This window comes from Camponotus vicinus, unplaced genomic scaffold, assembly GCF_025532165.1.
Source record: "Camponotus vicinus isolate PSW18456_S1 unplaced genomic scaffold, iyCamVici1.0 SCAF_1, whole genome shotgun sequence".
Lineage (NCBI taxonomy): Eukaryota > Metazoa > Arthropoda > Insecta > Hymenoptera > Formicidae > Camponotus > Camponotus vicinus.
In genome coordinates, this window is record NW_028141945.1 from 14,901,421 (window position 1) to 14,920,468 (window position 19,048).

The window sequence follows — 19,048 nt, forward strand, 5'->3', positions numbered from 1 at the left end:
TGGCACTTCAATCCCCGTTGCACTCATTTGAATTCCTCGTTGCACTTGCAATTGTGTTCAGAGAAAGAATTTGATAATATATGATACGTCTCACATCACTACTTCACTGCTCAAGAGCCACTGAGCGAATGATTGTAAGTCAGAAACATTACCGCGGTACTGTTTATATCGCCAAGGTTGACTATGTAAAGAAAGAATTTGATAATATGTGAAACGTCTCTCACGTCACTACTCAAGGTCACTGTGCGATTGATAATAAAACCATGTAACATATTAACAATAGCGCTATACTGTTTATCAAGGTTGAACACGGTGTTATTGATAATTCTCTCGTTGCCGAAATATTTTCTGTAATATAAAATATTTGCGCAAGGAATATTAAATTATGGAATTTTAATTTATTGATTAAGATTAATTGATTATTTATTGAACTATTTATCATGAAGTCTTTCGTTATGCTAATTATTTGCATCTATAATTCGATTGTTTTATTTCGTGTTCTCTCACAATCCCCTCCCCCCAATTATATTTAGATTGTCAAGTAGAATGATAAAGTAACACGAATGGAATATATTTGTGACTCTAAGTATTAAAATAATAATTATTGTCCGTAAAGATTGCAAACATCGATGTGATTATTTAATATGTTGGATTCCTATCACATTAAATCGATTCTCGATTAAATTGTATAATGTTTAATTAACCAGGATTGAGAAAATTTAAAGCATTGGTCGAAATATATTTAATTCTAATATTGTTAAAGAAATATTATAAGCATATAATAAGCATCGATGATCAAAAGATCATAATATGTTTAATTCTCTTGTCTCCTTTCATGTATCCCCTATTTCAATTTTTATTCGTAGTAATGAATGATTACGATTCGATAAATATTTATCGTTGCGATACAGTTTCATGTCGTTTATCAAAAGTTAATTAATTTTTAATTATTAATATTTATAGCAAATTATATTTCGATACTAATCGTAATCGTGTTTAGTACAAAAATTACAATATACAAAGCGTTTCTTATCACTACTTTATTACTCGAGAGTCATCGTGCGAATGATGACAAAGCCGTAATGTAGCGCGCTACTGTTTATATTTTATATTGCCAAAGTCGAACACCGTGTTATCGACAATTCGTTGAAATATTTTATATATTATAAAATATGCATTAACGCGGAATATGAAATTATACAAGTATTTTAATTTATTGAGTAAAATTGATTATTTATTAAACAATTTATCATGGAGCCGTTATGCTAATCATTTGCATCTATAATTCGATTGTTTTACTTCGTGTTCTCTCATAATCCAAATTATATTTATATTGTCAAGTAGAACGATAAAGTAACACGGATGAAATATATTTGTGACTCTAAGCATTAAAATAATAATTATTGTCCGTAAAGATTGCAACGAAATGATTATTTATTATCTTAGATTTCTATCACTTTGATTTTTGATTAAATTGTACACATCGCTAAATATGCATTTTAAGATCTATCGTCGCGACACAATTTTGCGTATTATTTAGCATATATAAAATTAAGTAATAATCATATCAAATTATTTCTTAATATACTTCTCAAATCAATCGCGTTTAGAAAAGAAATTTGATGAACCTCCTCACATCACTATTTTATTCGAATTCATTTCGCGAATGATAATATAACTAAAACATGTAAATATTAATGCGTTATATATGTTGCAAAGATCGGACGCGGTATTATTATTAATTTGTTTGTTAAAAATATTTTATATATAGTATACATATACGCGCGAAATATTAAATTAATTTAGAGAAGTATTTTAAATTATTGATTAATTTACTATACGATTGATGTATCACGAATCTTTATATTAATCTCGACTTTGCGATTTGATTGTCAGACTGAAAACAATAACGAAATAAACATATTTAGTCAAGTTAATATTTTTTTTGTATAATATCTACATATATGTTATGATTATTATATAAATAAGACATCTAAATAATTTTCTTTTTTTAAGAAAGAGAGAGAGAGAGAGAGAAAGAGGAAAATGACTCGCAGTAATATTAATTACAATTTCGAGAACTTTCTCTGATTATTTGTTATAAATATAAACGCCAAGCACAAATTAAGCATGCAAACAAACAGTACTTTTACAGATCCCTTTTATATAAAGCAAAGTGTCCAAAATAAATGATTTTGAGAAACTAATTATTACGCCCTATTTATATTTTTATTTGTCCGTTGAACAGATATTTAATATCATCAATTGCACAATTATCGAAAAAATTTTTCTTGAGTATAACTTTTAAAAAGTATAATGAATAAAAAATCGAATTCTTATATATAAAATATCTAAATAAATATATTATAAAAAATATATTATAACGTATCTATTAAATGTTAATATTATTATAATTAAATATTAATATATTATAATGTATCTATTAAATGTTATATATCCATAGTTTTCATCTATCTCGTATAAAAATATTTTATTTTATTTTATAATTTTAAATATTTGAAATTAAAATGTGGAATGTATGTTATATATATATATATATATATATATATATTATATGTGTCTTATATATTATATATATGTTATATTGCATGATAATTTAGAATGAATCACTATCCAGATAATGAAAAAAGAACAAACAATGTTTATTATATGTGAAAATAATATATAAATATGATAAATAATAAAATTACTTGTCGCATATGTGTGTGTGTGTTCCGTACGTTGTCCAATGCTTATCCAGATTTTTTTTCTCCCTTGTATATTCTTTACTGTTTCCTGGTGACACTTATCTGCGTATATATAAATACGATTAATTACAATTAGTAGAATACGATTAATTACCAGTTTAATACGACATTTTGCATGCTATTCTCGATCGCGGAATAATCATATGAAATTCGCACTTTATTATATCATAAGAGCAACATTTATATGAGATTAAAATTAATAATATAGCAGTAATAAGCAGAGCGAGTAGCATTAGTACTGTTGTTGTATGTATACAGGGTGTATCTGAAATGATGCACTAAACTTTAGGAGCGTATTCTAGAGGTCAAAATAAGACTTTTTTTTCTTATGAACATGGGTCCGCAAATAAACCCCCCTCCGAGCTAAAATTCGAAAATGTGTGTGAAATTGACCAAACACCTGCAACGCAAATTTATTTATCTCTCAAGAGAGGGTAATCAACCTTCTGCCATTTTCTTTTTTCTGAAATACAGCCAATTTTCAATTTTTCTCTAAACTTTAGGAGCCTCTAGCTCGGAGGGGGGTTTATTTGCGGACCCATGTTTATAGGAAAAAAAAGTCTTGTTTTGACCTCTAGAATACGCTCCTAAAGTTTAGTGCATCATTTCAGATACACCCTGTATATATAGTATATATGCATAAAATACAAATCTCGTAAGATTAAAAATTAGTAATGCAAGTAATGAAAAATCGTGATATAACTATTGTTTAATTAATAATTAATTTATACTTGCTTTTTAGAAAAATTTAATCAAAAAATACTTATTAATTATAATAATTATAACAAATTATGTTGCAATATTAATCACGATCGGGTTGGAAAAAGAATTTGATAATATACGAAGCGTTTTGCACACTACTACTTTATTATTCGAGTGTTACCGTGCGAATGATGACAAAGCCGTGACATGTATAGCGCGCTTGCTATACGTCGCCAAGGCCAAACATGATATTATTGATAATTCTCTGCCGAAATATTTTACGTACTACATATACACGCGGAATTTTAAATTATACAGGTATATTTTATTTTAAATTAATTATTAAACGATTGATGTATCATGGAACCTTTTGTTATGCTAATGATTTGAATTTATTCGATTGTTTTACCGCGCTTTTCCGAAGTCAAATTTTATAATATTTAGTTTTGCACTTTAAAAGACTGACTTCCCTGGCGAAAATAAATATCGGAGCGTAAGTCGAATGTAAAGAAAGAGTAACAGAAGTGTAAACGAAGCTTCTAGGAGGCGTAAATTGAAACAACGAAACGTAAACGAAGCGTTAATACTTCGTTTACGTTTCGTTGTTTCAATTTACGCCTCCTAGAAGCTTCGTTTACACTTCTGTACTCTTTCTTTACATTCGACTTACGCTCCGATATTTATTTTCGCCAGGGTTAGAGTGAACTAAATAAATAAATAAATAAATAAATAAATAAATAAATGATGTTGAGAAAAAGAAAAAGAAGACACATAAATAAATAAATAAATAGCATGAAAAGAGAGAACATACTAATATTTTTATATAATAAATTACTATTAATTAAATTATTTATATTTTTATTTATATTATTTATATTATCAGAGGGACATATATGTTGCCCTCTGAGAACATTCGTGGACATTGGTTTTGTAGTTCATGTCCATGTTTTTAATGTCCACAGAGGGAGTATCGCTTCCAGGGATCACCTAAAAGCGGGCCATGACCACAGTATATCCAGTAGCGCAACTCCCTGTCGGCACCTTTGATGTTAGTGTTGGCCAAAATGGAGTGCGCATGCGCGAAATAAGTAAGTTGACCAGTAATGCCATCTGAACTTTTTTCTCACTCACTCTTCCTTGTTTTTCTTCGTTCTCTTTCTATCTCATTGCTACATACAGAATAATATAATGTAATAAAAATTATGTAAAAATATAAATTATTAATGATGTAATATACAAATGGTAAAAACAAATAAAAAATATAAAATGTTAATTATTAATTATATATATAATTTTACACATATAATATTGAATATAATATTAAAACAGATACATAATATTAAACATAATATTAATACGGATAAAGCCAAAAGAAAAACAAAATATAATGCAGAAAATATATTATAAGAGAAAATATTAATTATACATATTATCAAGCAAACACATTACAAATTATATTAAACATATTTATTAAACTGTTATAATTACATTATACAAAAAATGTACATATATACATATACAGGGTGAGTCAAAAGTATGTTTTAAAAATTTGTGAGCGTGTTCCTGGATAAAAAGGAAGAACAAATGTTCATATGAACATATGGTCGCAAATGCTTTGTTGTCGAGATAATGGACATAAATCAGCAATATCAAATAATGCTTTATTTGATACTGCTGATTTATGTCCATTATCTCGACAACAAAGCATTTGCGACCATATGTTCATATGAACATTTGTTCTTCCTTTTTATCCAGGAACACGCTCACAAATTTTTAAAACATACTTTTGACTCACCCTGTATATATATATACATTTAAATGGTGCTGAGAGAGAACGAAACAAAAAGAGTAAGCGAGATAGAAGTTTAGATGGCGTTACTGACCAACTTACTTATTTCGCGCATGCGCACTCCGGCCAACACAAAATCGGGAGAGTTGCGCTACTGGGGCTGTGTTCCAAAATTCACTGCCAGTACTGAAAATCTATAGTGTACGTCACGTAAACTATAGATTTTCAGTACTGGCAGTGAATTTTGGAATGCAGCCTGGATATACTGTGCCATGACATCTCTCAGTCTTCTCTCTGAGCACAGTATATACTCAGTGATGTTCCATTGGAAGGATTTCCTTCATTTGGAAGGTTTTTTATCCTTTGGAAGGTGGAAGGAAGGTTTTTTTTAAAAAGAGCTTTTTTTGAAGGTTTTTGACATCAAGATTTTGATGTATTTTTTTGGGACAAATTATTTTGTCTTTTACGAATGAAAATAGTCTTAAAGAATATCGTCGGTGACAATATATTTGCAGGTAACCAAAAGCGCAAAAAAAAGTAAATTATTTATTAAAATAATCTAAAAATTTTAATTATACTAATCAAATTAAATATTTTTTTGAATAAATTAAGATTTGTATAAAAGAGAGACTTTAAATTCAAATTAGTTAAAATATACTCACAGTACTCACCACAATTGGGCATAATATTATAAATAAGTGAATGAAGTACATAAAGTCATATATAAATACAAAAAACTTTTTGAATTGAAGGATTTTTGGCGCTTTGGAAGGTTTTTCGCGCATGCGCGGAAGGTTTCCCTACGCAGCTATGGAACATCACTGTATATACTGTGCTTTGGAGTAGCTGTCGCACGTGTATACTATTTTGAGGTTAAAGATTGATTATTTTGACAAACATTAATGTTTGTATAACTCGCATATTTTCACACAAGAGATGCAAAACGAAATCTGATTTCTGAATTTCGAAGATAATTATCGATAACGCAAGATTAACGTCACAAATGTATCGTAAAATGAACGCTCGTATTTTATTAAAATTATATTCCTCTATCAATCGCGTTGATTTGAACAAAACGCGTAGATTTTACTGTAACAGAAATATATTAAAGCTTCATGAAAGGGGCATGTACGAAGATATATTTCCCAATACCAGTACGTAAGTATATTTTAAAATTATTTCTTGATAAAAAAATAATAAATTAAATTGCAATAATAAATTAAATTGTTATAATAAATTAAAATAAAGCATATATATGAGAGAAATAAATTATATAAAATTAAATAAAGCATATATATAAAAGAAAAGTAAATTATATATATTAAATTATATTAAATATATTAAATTATAATTTTGCATAAGATTGCATTTTTTATATTTCATGACATTCACAAATATATTAATTATATTTATATAATAATATCCATTTATCATTTTCTCAGGAATAAAATAACAGATTTATTAAACAAGTCGCCACAGTGTGTCTATGCTGGCTTTGATCCAACAGCAGACAGTTTGCACGTTGGTAATTTACTCATCCTGATGAATCTCTTGCATTGGCAAAGAGCGGGGCATCAAGTTATAGCCCTGGTAGGAGGAGCTACTGGTTTAATAGGTGATCCTAGTCATAGAAAGAAAGAACGAGTTGAGATGGACAAATATTTGATGGAGGAGAACTTGAAATCTATTACAAATAATATAGAGATTATATTTAATAATCATCTGACTTACTTTTGGAAGAACAAGCAGGAGCATCTAAAGCCGCTGATTATAGTAAATAATTTGGACTGGTATACGAACGTGAACGTCATTGAGTTTGTCAGAAGCATCGGGAAATATTTTAGAATGGGCACAATGTTGGGCAGGGCCTCTGTCCAGTCGCGATTAAACTCTGACACGGGAATGAGTTTCACTGAATTCACTTACCAAGTATTCCAAGCGTACGATTGGTTTCAGTTGATGAAGAAATATAAGTGTCGCTTCCAAATCGGCGGAAGTGATCAAATGGGTAATATTATGTCTGGATATGATCTGATCACGAAAACTGGAAAGGAAGAGGTTTACGGTATAACGTTACCGCTCATAACTGCCGAAGGTGGAAAGAAATTTGGAAAATCTCTTTTGAACGCAGTGTGGTTGTCTCCAACAAAATCTTCGAGTTTTCAGCTGTATCAGTATTTTATTAGAACTAAAGATTCTGATGTTGAAAAGTTCTTAAAATTATTTACATTTATACCACTAAGTAAAATTACTGAGATTGTGAATGATCATATGAAAAGTCCAGAAGATAGAAGGGCACAAAAAATATTGGCAGAACAAGTTACACTTTTAGTACACGGAGGTAAATTTTATAAGAAGAAAATTAATATTGTATACTACATATTATTATTTACTACAATTTTTCTTATAGAGGATGGATTGCTGGCTGCAAAGCGCGCATCTGCAGCATTGTATGATCAATCGATTGAATCTTTTACGAGAATGAATGCATTGGAATTGGCAGATGTGTTTGAAGATGCAACCATAGTAGACATTTTGTCCGAGCCGGGACTCACTATATATGATCTAGCAAGAAAAGCAAAATGTTTCAAGACTGATCATGATGCGCAACGGATCATAACAGCAGGCGGATTTTATGTAAATCATCAAAGGATCACTAATTTAAATGAGGTCGTTGTACCTGGCATCCATATACTAAGTAATAATCTATCTTTAGTTAGAGTTGGCAAAAGAACGTATCATATAATTCGATGGCAATGATGACATTACAAAGGATGCAAAAAATATGTACAAATGTATATAATAAATAAAATTAATTATTAAATTAAACTTACCACTTAATAATTAATAAATAAAATACATTATTAAAAAGACGTAATAATGATTATAGAAAGATGCTGCAATTTTCTCCTTTGTATCATCATAGATACATTTATCAAAAGGGATGAGTCTCTTGAAAAATAATTATAAAAAAATTTTTATATTTGTTTTTACATATAAACATGCAATTTATATACATATACACATTTGTAATTCTTAATTATAAATGTCCCACATCGATATACAGCCATCTTTACCAGTAGCTGCCATTAAACACTTGGTATCATACGCCTCGACTTCACGTTGTGAATAAACAATATCATATATAGTCTCGTTGTGTTCTCTTAATATCGCAAGTGGCCGCAATTTTTTCCAAGAGAACAATCTGATACATCCGTCCCAGCAGCCAACTGTGACTAACTTCTTATCCGGTCTTATAGAAAGGACAGACACTCCAGAAACGTGCTCCAATAGAATTGTAGACTTGTGAGATAATGTATGATTCGGCAATATTTTAAAAATCTAAAAATTTATAAATATAAATTATGTGATATCGATTCCATTTTTTTTTTACATGTGTTACTAATTTCTGTTAATACCTCCAACTTGTCTGATGCACTACCAAGGATGCCTTGCATCAGAGAAATATCGAAATCAAAGGTCATTGGATATTGCTCCACAGTCAGGGAGCTGAGAACGTCATTCTTTTTCATATCCCACAACAATAATTGCCCACCCTCGTAAGCGACCAGAACCAAATCATTTATATCCAACGGCTTCATCGCCATTATTGTACCCAATTTGTCATTGTAGGAAAATTTGGAAGGATCTAACGTCGATTCAATGTTATACGTTTTCAGTGACAATATTCCTACCACTGAGGAATCGAGCGGAACTAACATCGCATTCTTCTCAGGCAACAATTGAGATCTAAAAGTAAATATAAAGTTTGAATATCAATCTCAACAAGTTTTCACAATTTTTGTCTGTATATACCTGCCTGCAAAAGCTGCAATATTTATAATTAATACTTTTATTCAACATCCAATTGGATTCACTTGCTTTATATACATCTATTATGCCATGTCTTCGTTGCACTATTAAATCAGATTCATTAGTTCTGTGTAAATTAAAGCAAGGACTATCCCCATTTGACAGTTGACTTTTTATCCTGTTTGTCTGCGAAATAATGAAAGAGAAAATTAATTATAGTCAACGCTTCTTTTAAACAAATTTCAACAGAAAATTCTTTAAATATAAATTCATATTAAAAACATCTCGTACATGAATAAATGATGATTATTCAAATCCAATACTTGAAACTAATGGAAAATAGAATTCACTGGAGGGAGAAATGTTTACCTTCAAGTCCCAAGTATGAACTGTGCCTCTTCCATCGCCAGCATAGAGATGCTCTACATGAGGATCAATCCAAAACAGCAAACTGTGCACATTCTCATCCATGTCACCGCGCAATAGAAATTTCGGATCCGGAGGGGCGGGCATCTCGCAGTCTTATTTATTTTCCCTTCAAAATATAAGGTAATAATAATGCATCGAATTTGCTGTGACAGGTTATTCTAGCCTATCGATCAGGAGCGGGAGAGGGGAACGCGAAAGAGATTCTGACGATGAGTCCTGTTCAATTTCGTGAATCATTTGAAATATGAAAATGAAATAAGAGACAGATCTCCCTTTCGCGTGATTCTTCGTTATCATTCGCGAATGGATAGTGTCGCTGCTCGAAGGCGCTCGAACTGTCAACAACTGTCAAACGTGGGAAAAAAAAATATGACTACGTACGTAATGTCTCCGATGTCATAAGTGCTCCAACGAGTAAATATGCAAGATTTATACTTTTTTAATATGGCAGTATTGGCGATCATTATTTTACTCGTCGCATTCATCATAATTGTCCTTAACAGGTAAATATCATTCTTGTGTTTTCCTCAATAATATGTATTATGGACCTTATACAAGAAAGAAAGGGAGAGAGAGAGAGAGAGAGATATTATTTTCTAATTTCTGTAATCTTCTTTCAGCATTGTATGGGTATTTGTTGTGGCCAGCATTTATGCGATTAGCAGTTTTTATGCTGTTCAACTGATAAGGTGCATCGACAATTTATTAGTGAGGTTTAATATTATAAATAACAACTTTATCACAAAATTTGAAATCAAGGATTCATGCAGCGTTTGTAGCAATAACACCTGCAAGAGGCACAAATTGTTGTCACATTCGACAAAAATCAAGGTACCAAAGGATTTCGACCATGCGTTAGAGCAGGTAATTACAATCGTTAATAAGAAAATCATTATATTTTGCAATTTACATATTACATTTATTTATTATTTATTTATCTTTATAGAATTTAATTTATACAATTATTTATTTATTTTTCATTTACATATATTGATAATAAACATAAAAACATGTTAATCTGTAGCTTTTAGAAGAGCTGCTGCAAATTTATGTCTGCACATGGTACTCTGATTTCTCGACGAATGAAGCCTTCATACAACAGTTGCGTTTAGCTATAACGACAGCAGCGAAAAATATCGCCATTCGATTGTTACGTGCAGATATAGCGGGCATCACGTTCACCGATCTGATTCCCTTGGCTATAAAACATGCTCAGGATTGGAATGCTCTTGTGAAAAAATCAAAAGTGGATGTTAAAATGCCTCAAGATTATGTAGGAAGTTATCTGGGTTCCAAGATTCATCCAGCTGCTTACTCAAGAGAAGCTGAATTGAATTATTTGCGAGGATTAATCACTGCACTGCTGCCGCATTTGTTACCTGCCATACATGTCTCGACAAATAACAAAGTATATAATTTTGAGATTTACTTTTATATGTGAATTAATTAAGAAATTTATATTTAAGAGCGAAAAGAGAAGAGTTGATTATAATACTTTGCTTCTTTCAATATATATTTCTAGGTGATACTCCGGGAAATTTTAGCCAATTGGGTGCTACTACCAGCAATTGATGCACTTGCAGATCCGGAAAATATAAATATGTTGGTGACATTATCCACTCATCATGATGGCTCTCTATCTAATTCAGCAAAAACTATTAATATACCAATGCTGCAATCTTGGGTGACGACAGTGCATCCACATATCATCACCCACAATTGTTTCAAACCATCTTTGAATGAAGTCTTGAGCGATCCTGAGCTGTTATATATGTTTATGCAACACATCAAAGAATCAGGACCCATGAATCTTCTTCAATTTTGTTTAGATATTGGTACATGCAACTCTTTTGATGTGTTATGTTACAAATTTTACAGATAACACTCATAATTTATTGTCTGCTATCCTTTAGATGATCTCAGTAAACGTATGTTAAATCCAGAAATGTCGTCTAGCGCTGAAAAAAGCTTATACATAGATGTTCGAAATTTGTATACAATATATCTTGATCCTGATGGTCCAGAATATTTGTATTTACCATTGCATATAACGCAAGGCATACGACAAAGTGCGTAATTCGTTAATTGAATAATCTCTGCTTCAAATATTATTAGATGGATGCATGTATGTATTTATTTTTCCAGTATTGGAAGGTGGACCAGAAAAAATCCAGGAGCTACGAACGTCACGACCATTCTATCAAGCTCATCAGGAAGCACACGCGCTTTTAGAAAGTACCTGTCTACCATCATTCCATCATAGTTATCAAGTAAATACAATTTCGGCTTATTTCCTATATTATTGTTACTAATTTTCTAAATATTTAATCTTCAATATTTAGAAAATTAATGAAATTTTGTATTTAAAAAGCAATCTTTGTGTTTCAGCTATACAAACTTCTCTGTGGTCATTTAGTGTCTGAACAAGCAAAAGCCACTGCAGCCAAGTATGCTCTTAAGTAAACACACATATTTTAATTAAATTTGAAACTCAGAAATATTATTTTCCATTTTTAATGTTATTGTATCATTTAATTTATTTATATATCTTTTTCGACATTATATTATTACATTTTAAAACATTTTTTGAACATGATTTATACATATTAGTTTTTAAAATAAAACTTTTAATTTTATAATGATCTTGTAAAAATACAAATGCATATAAATATCTATTCATTTGCAATTAGCGCGACTGGGGGTGCATCTATCTCTGCGCGATCCAGCAATCAATTAAGCAGGATGGATGGTGTTTCACGTACAACGCTCGACGGCACCCCGTTTCCACTGCAACATGTCTATCCGGTCGAGGAGGTAGATTGCACGGCTCGGGCGTACAACGAGATCAAGAGCTTCGGCGATAAGTCTCATCGCGACTTGACGACGTGGCGAGTCGCCATCCCGCACGTGGATGGCGGTGGCACGCAACCAGTGTACATGATCGCCATCCACAGCGTGGCGGAGGCCAAGTCGTGGACGGTCCTGCGTCAGGATCAAGATTTCTACACGCTGCGGACGCGACTCGCCGAGTTCCACGGCGACAAGGAGCTGAACGACTCGCCGTTATCGTCGCGCAAGAATCCCCACTTGCCCCTTGCGGCTAATCGTCAACGTTATGAAGAGTTTCTGCAGAGACTGCTGTCTAAGCCGATGTTGAGGAGCAGCGAGCTCCTCTACACCTTTCTTACGACGCCAAACCTGAAACCGTACTTCGCCAACTACAGCACACCCGACATCGGCATCCTCTATCAGAGCGTGACCTATAAATTGCGAAAGGAGAAGGGACAACACCTCGACAAGTTTATGAGTACTTTTTTGGCGTCCACGAATATAAAGTACGAGCATATGGATATGGGTGTCGAGCCGTTGAGCGAGCACAATCTCGACGAGGCGGAAAGCAAGAGTAGAAGTCTACTGAATGGGGCGTTTGGCAATAATCTGAATCTACATGTCACCTTGCAAAATGTTCCATGCGATTTGCCGCAGTGTGATCATGTGAAAGGGGCAAGTTTATGCGTCGTGGAAGCCAGTAAGTTTAAATATTTTTCATATCTTTGTGCGCAAAAGACCAATCATCAATGATAACGTTATTTACAGTGGATGGTCTGTTAGATATGCCTCCGATTATTTCGCGACTTTTCTGGATGTTTGCCTCTTTATCACGCAAGAGAGTCGATCCCATTGTGAACGCAATGTTCTACAACATGTTGATCAAGCTTTTGAGTGGGGGTCGTGCTTCTATCGTCGTCAAGCTTTTACATGCGAAAATAACAGGCAGAAATTACATGAAAGATTTCTCCTCGCAAGCAAGATGTCGAGATTATTACGAAGCGGCCAAAGAAGGACTGTACTCCTTGTTACCATGGTGGTTACTTGGAATCTCCAAGCCTTGGAACAGCTTGATGGACTCTTTATTAGATCCTTTACAAAATGCACCATTTAATAAACATCTGGCATACCTTCTGCTGGATCACCTCTTGGTAAATCTTTTCCCAGAAGTAAGAGCATAATGTCCTTCGACAAAAACACAAACAGTAGTACATATAATTCGAATAAAACAACTTGTACAAACATACACAATTATTTTTTTGTGCATATGTAGTACACATGATAATTTCGCGTGAGTAAAAATTTCTATTAAGATTTATAGGATCTTTATACATTTAAAAAGAAATGAACGAGAGCATCTTATGATCGAGAATGATAACTATAAATAATAAGGATCGATTTATTGCAATAAATATATGTATAATTTGAACGCGGTTTTTATTTCGATCGATAAGGAGGGATTCTGACATATCGATAAGCGGTAAAATCACTCTCTACATCGATAAAAACCCGAATCTTCATTATCGACTTCACTTCATATATTTCCCCATCAGATGCGAAGAAATTTTCTCGTGTGTGGAGTTCGAATGTCCTCGATATATAACAGTCTGGAATAATAAACACGAGGTAATTATAACGTGCGCAATTGAATCCGACCTGTGGTTTCCTAGAGACGTCCGAGTCTCTCCGACGATATTCGATCTGCATCTGTTTCACGCGATGCAGAGTAATTTTCTATCGCCGATTCCGCGTGATTATATGATGATGGGGGGAGAGGGTGGGCTAATCGTTAAAATGGGCCTGAAATTTTTCCGCAGATCTCGGGATCTGATAATACGAGGGATACGAAAAGAAGGGAATGGAAGACGAACGAACGGAATAGGGATTCCACTCGCAGGCGAGCGGAGTGAAAAGCGGGATTAACGGAGACAGAAGAGGGGGGGTGAACGGCAGAAGGGGGAGCACAGCAGCGGCAGACTGGCTGGTGGAGCGAGTCCGAGAACGCGTGCGAGCGAGAGAGATGACCGAGGGTGCGACGAGGAAGAGACGAGTAAGTAACGCGCAGGAACGGACGCTGCGATGACGTTCCCGAGAGGGAGAAGGGCCACTTCTTTCTCCTCCCCCTTTGACGGAGCCGAATTTTCAAGCAGCCACCGCCATCGTTAGAAACAACAAGAAAATTAGGTATCGTTTAAAGATAATTAAATATGAGTAATTTTCTCTTTTCACGTATTTTTTGCACACACTGTATACATATGAGAATTATTAATAATTATGTATTAATTAATTAATAATTGTTTTATCAATCTAATTACTATAATTAATAATTCTAATTAATTATTAATAAATCTGATAACAAATAATTAATCTTAATAATTAGAGATTTGGCTCTCAAATAATCAAAAATTTAATCATTCAAGTAGAACGTTAAAATAAAAAATATCGAGATAAAAGGATATATGGTGTAAAAAAAGAAAAATAGAAAAAAATCAATATATCGACATCGAGATCGCGCGACTTATCGATCCTTTTCAACGGCAGATCTCAGGAGGGAAGAACCGAGCGCGAATGGAATGCACTGGAGTCGGACGCGGCGGTCCTGGGCGATCGGGACGAGCGAGTGGGGGCTCCCTCTCGCCACCCCTCTTCCTCCTCCCGCCGCGACCCGCTGATGGCGGAGGAGGAAGGGCCGGTGGAACGGAGCGCGCTCCGAAACGGGGTCCGGGGTGCGCACACGTTCGCGGCGCGGCCTTGCCTGGACCCTCGCTCGCTCTCGTCGCAGCCAGCGAGAGATTATCGTGGGAATAGCAGCAGTCAAGTCAAGTCGGGCCGCTCGCGCTTCCCAGGACGTATCGTGACGTGTTACTCGTCGTAGAAGAGGAAGGAAGAGGAAGTGGTGTCTCGTCGTCGTGTTTCGTCGAAAGTGCATCTCGCGAAAATCAGGAGAAAGAGAGAGAGAGAGAGAGAGAGACGTGGAGAAGCTCCAGGAAGCTGGAGGAAGGAAGCGTCAGCGACGACGGAGAGGATACGTCGTATATACCGTATACATACACTCGGCGAGGCCAGATTCCGCGCGCTAGGATACCTGTTGATAGGTCGCGCAGGTGTACTAAGGAGGGCCCCTTCCTCCCTCTCTCCCCCTCCCGTCTCGTCTCGGAGCAACGACGAGCAGAGAGAGAGAGAGAAAGAGACAGAGAGAGTGAGCGAGTACGTGCGCACTCTAGGTGTACGTGCTCCTTCGCGCTTCTCCAGGCGAGAATGATCCAGGTAAGAATGATCGCCTGAACTGACGCGTGAGGATCAGCGTGCCTCCTGCCCATCGGGACCAGACGCCCGGCCGCGAGGCCGTATATGGTGCCGTGGACGAGAGCGCAGTCATTACGAGGAACAACAGTCGTCGGGCAGGGAGCGCGGATCTTGAGCGAGCGGCCGAGAGCCCGCTGTCACCGCAGCCACCGCTGTCATCGTTTACCTCGTCGTCGCCGTCGTCGCCGTCGTCGCCGCCGTCGTCGCCGTCGTCGTCGTCGTCGTCGTCGTCGTCGTCGTCGTCGCCGTCGTCGTTGTCGTCGTCGTCCTTACGTCGCTTATCCTGCATCCTCGGACGACTCGCTTCTTGTCTCCTACCTACCCCCCTATCTCTTTATCTCTCTCTCTCTCGAACGCCGAAGAGGAGCGCTGCACTCCTGGATTTTGCGCTGCGAGTTTCGCGCGCGCGCGCGCGCGCGCAAAAGTGGTGCCGGTGGTGAGATTATTACGTGGTGGAGTTGTGCGTTGCAAAGGGAAGACGGGGGAGGGGGGAGAGGCCCCGTTGAGATGCCGTGGCTGCTCGAACTACGGACACGGGATTAGTTTGGTGAGCGACAACAGTCTCTCTATTCATCTCTCTGTCTCTACTTCTCTCTCTCTCTCTCTCTCCTGCTTCACGACCGCGAGATTCCTTCTTCCATTTCCTTTCTTTCCGATCTCGCACTTTCGTCCCACCCTTCTCCCCTCCCTTCCCCACTCCCTCTACTCTCCGACCCACTTCTTCCTCGACCGCCACCACGGCTGCTCATTGTCGCTGGCGCGCTTTCCTCCCCCCACCTCCTCCTTCTCCCTCTCCCCCGCCCGGTCCGATTATTTTAGACGATGACGCGTGCCTACATACGCTCCGCGAGATGATGATGATGGTGACTTCGCGCATATACACGACCTTATCCTTGTATATTCCAGCGCGTCGCATTCCAGCGTCGCGCTGGCAGCGCTCTCCCCCGAAACGGTTGTTTCCGTTTCACGCACAGGTAGAGATCTCCCCCTCCCTTACGCACCCTCCTGCGAAATCGTTGAAACAAAAAAAAAAAACCGATCGTCCGCGGTTCCGGACCAGAAGAGACCGGCTACGACGGTGTCTCCTCGCGCGGGTGGTCTCTCTCTCTCTCTCTCGCGGAGACGACGTATTTCCCCCCTCCCCTCCATCCCCTCCCACTCGTTCTAATCCAGCGCTCACGCTCGCTCGCTCGCGTGTTTATCTCGGGATCGTCCCGATTGCGCACATTCCCGATCGGACACACCACTCATATCGACCGGTGCCTAGGATAATCAGCACGATTGACCAATCAAAAGTCTTTATTTTCAACTGGCCAATAAGTACCCATACAGCACAGACCATTGCTGTTACATTGTAGCAACATTGCAATATTGCTGCAATGTAACAACACTGGTCTGTGCTGTATGAGATTGTGTCCGATTGGGACTCACTCTTTATCTCGGCGAGCGAATACTTTTGCGCGCCCCGATACATAGGTGTATATATGTACCCCCCATAATGCACCTGGAGGAATGCGACAGCCTCGGTGACGTCGCCTTTTTCCACGCGCGCGAGTAGGTAAAGTTGGGCTGAAATTCGTCCTTGAAAAAGACGATCTCTCTCTCTCTCTCTCTCTCTCTCTCTCGAAGAAAGGATCTTTGTAAGCGCATAGTATTATACGAACACCGTGTGTATATTACTTAATGCGCGCGTTCTCCAGAGCCGAGAGCAAGAGAGAGAACGAGAGAGAGAGAGGGAGGAGGTAGGGGAGGCAGAGGCGGCTCGAGCGGCTCTGGCGAGCGGGAGGCGCAGCAGACAGCTTGGCTCTGGTCCTACCAACCTCTTTCCGTCCCTCGTTCGCTCCCTGGTGCCGCCAGAGCCGGGAGGGACGAGGGACCCCCCTCGTGCGGACCCCTCTCTGTTGTATCCTTTAGCGAGCGAGCCCACCATATTGTGGGCCCACTGTCATCCGCGAGCCCGAGGAGACGCGTAATCGGGATTGTGCGTGTCGGATTTCGATCCTTCACGTCGCGATCGAGGAGCTTCGATCCGTCTCTTCTCCTCCTTCATTATTGGCATAAATATAATGGCGCGTTCTCAATTATCATACGCGTGACGTTACGAGGAACGCGTGGAGAGGGAATGGGAAATTGGATTGGCGGAAATTGAGGAAATGAAATTTCAACCGCGGGAATTGTGTGTATCTCGAATATCGACGGCAGGAGGTATTAATTATCGAACAACAATAGCACACGTGTCTATAAATTTGGGGAATTCAATAATTGACAGATTTTTTTATCCTTCTTAAATAAAGATCTATCAAGATTTATCGAGAAATTTGTTTCGAAAATGAAAAGACAGTTCCCATAGAGCATAGACCATTATTGTTACATTGTTACAGCAATATTGCAGCAACATCGCAATATTGCAGCAATATTGTTGCAATGTAACAACAATGGTCCGTGCTGTATGGATTGTGTAAAAAATGTTGGAAAGTATAGGAGGACCTTTTTCTTCCTTTTTCGAAAAGGATCTCATACTCGATGTTTCTCAGAAAAGAATTATTAATGTAGTAACGCGATATGTATTAATGTGAGAATACCAGTGTGCACGAATACCGGGAACTCGAAGTCTGCGTGCCCGTTTTATATAAAACCAAGAAGAGGAAAATATATCGCGGTCAATTACGAGAAGCGGTATTTTGCCAATAATCTCCTTAATACGCTCATTGTGCATGCATGATTTATTTAAGTGCCTCGCACGTTCTTGAATTTTTAATATCGTTTGGACACTTTTATTAAATCGCTTCTTTTCTTTTAATTAATTTCGGTTTCTTGCGATATTTTCTTTGAAAGATCTGCAATTGTCACGATTTCTTAAAATTTCTGAAAATGTCGAAATCGAGTCTACATTATATTTTTAATTGCTTTTAATTTTTACTTGACGTAAAATGCTTTGCTTTATTGTGATATTTTTTTTTCAATAATTACAAAAGAAAAAATAAATATTTGTAGAAAAATAATTTAATTGTATGTAAATTATTACACACATACACACACACATAATAATTTGCATAGAGTTAGATTATTATTTTTTTTTTCAAAGAAAATATATATGTATATATATAAATTTTTTTTATTAAATCAAACTATGTAAATTATTGTATGTGTTTATAATAATTTATATAAAATTAGATTATTTTTCCACAAATATTTATTTTTCTCTTTACAATTATTTAAATTGTTTAAAAAAAAATATCATGATAAAGCACAAATTATATAGAGTTTGATTATTTTTCTTTAAATATTTACTTTTCTCTTTGCAGTTAAAAAAAAATATGATAAAATAAAACTTCGTTTATGTCAAGTAAAAATAAGGTTTGGAAAACATACAATTATAAATTTTTATAATAATAATAACAACAATAACACA

At 36.1% G+C, this 19,048-nt stretch overlaps 3 protein-coding genes across 5 annotated transcripts; 2 read left to right on the plus strand and 1 right to left on the minus strand.

The window, feature by feature from the left end:
- Positions 1–6,008: 6,008 nt before the first annotated feature.
- Positions 6,009–8,605, plus strand: Tyrrs-m (Tyrosine--tRNA ligase, mitochondrial). Of its 2 annotated transcripts, none has more exons than XM_083108406.1 (3): positions 6,009–6,417; positions 6,702–7,600; positions 7,670–8,604. In XM_083108406.1, the coding sequence occupies exons 1-3, from the start codon at positions 6,263–6,265 to the stop codon at positions 8,017–8,019; spliced, it is 1,404 nt and encodes a 467-aa protein (XP_082964532.1). In that variant the 5' UTR covers positions 6,009–6,262; the 3' UTR covers positions 8,020–8,604. The 2 variants fall into 2 exon arrangements, with proteins under 2 accessions (XP_082964532.1, XP_082964541.1); XM_083108415.1 differs by having other exon boundaries at positions 6,277–6,413; positions 7,670–8,605.
- On the minus strand, positions 8,221–10,360 carry LOC145976913 (guanine nucleotide-binding protein subunit beta-like protein 1). Its single transcript, XM_083108442.1, has 5 exons — positions 9,883–10,360; positions 9,442–9,607; positions 9,080–9,258; positions 8,679–9,009; positions 8,221–8,601 (listed from the first exon to the last, which is right to left on the minus strand). The coding sequence occupies exons 2-5, from the start codon at positions 9,583–9,585 to the stop codon at positions 8,296–8,298; spliced, it is 960 nt and encodes a 319-aa protein (XP_082964568.1). The 5' UTR covers positions 9,586–9,607; positions 9,883–10,360; the 3' UTR covers positions 8,221–8,295.
- LOC145976884 (sorting nexin-14) lies at positions 9,453–13,759 on the plus strand. 2 transcript variants are annotated; one of them, XM_083108369.1, is made up of 9 exons: positions 9,453–10,004; positions 10,122–10,365; positions 10,526–10,909; positions 11,024–11,336; positions 11,415–11,570; positions 11,647–11,771; positions 11,890–11,960; positions 12,192–13,030; positions 13,099–13,759. In XM_083108369.1, exons 1-9 carry the CDS (start codon positions 9,922–9,924, stop codon positions 13,509–13,511), a joined length of 2,628 nt encoding a protein of 875 aa, XP_082964495.1. In that variant the 5' UTR covers positions 9,453–9,921; the 3' UTR covers positions 13,512–13,759. The 2 variants fall into 2 exon arrangements, with proteins under 2 accessions (XP_082964495.1, XP_082964506.1); XM_083108380.1 differs by having other exon boundaries at positions 11,890–11,948.
- The last annotated feature ends 5,289 nt before the right edge of the window (positions 13,760–19,048 follow it).

Coding starts and splice junctions, on each gene's coding strand:
- LOC145976884 (XM_083108369.1), top strand. CDS start 9,922: ATGCAAGATTTATACTTTTTTAATATGGCAGTATTGGCGATCATTATT. Junction 10,366..10,525: donor TCGACCATGCGTTAGAGCAG/GTAATTACAATC, acceptor GTTAATCTGTAG/CTTTTAGAAGAGCTGCTGCA. Junction 11,571..11,646: donor AACGCAAGGCATACGACAAA/GTGCGTAATTCG, acceptor TTATTTTTCCAG/TATTGGAAGGTGGACCAGAA.
- Tyrrs-m (XM_083108406.1), top strand. CDS start 6,263: ATGTATCGTAAAATGAACGCTCGTATTTTATTAAAATTATATTCCTCT. Junction 6,418..6,701: donor ATATTTCCCAATACCAGTAC/GTAAGTATATTT, acceptor TCATTTTCTCAG/GAATAAAATAACAGATTTAT. Junction 7,601..7,669: donor TACACTTTTAGTACACGGAG/GTAAATTTTATA, acceptor TTTTTCTTATAG/AGGATGGATTGCTGGCTGCA.
- LOC145976913 (XM_083108442.1), bottom strand. CDS start 9,585: ATGCCCGCCCCTCCGGATCCGAAATTTCTATTGCGCGGTGACATGGAT. Junction 9,010..9,079: donor AAATATTGCAGCTTTTGCAG/GCAGGTATATAC, acceptor ATTTACTTTTAG/ATCTCAATTGTTGCCTGAGA. Junction 8,602..8,678: donor GTGCATCAGACAAGTTGGAG/GTATTAACAGAA, acceptor ATAAATTTTTAG/ATTTTTAAAATATTGCCGAA.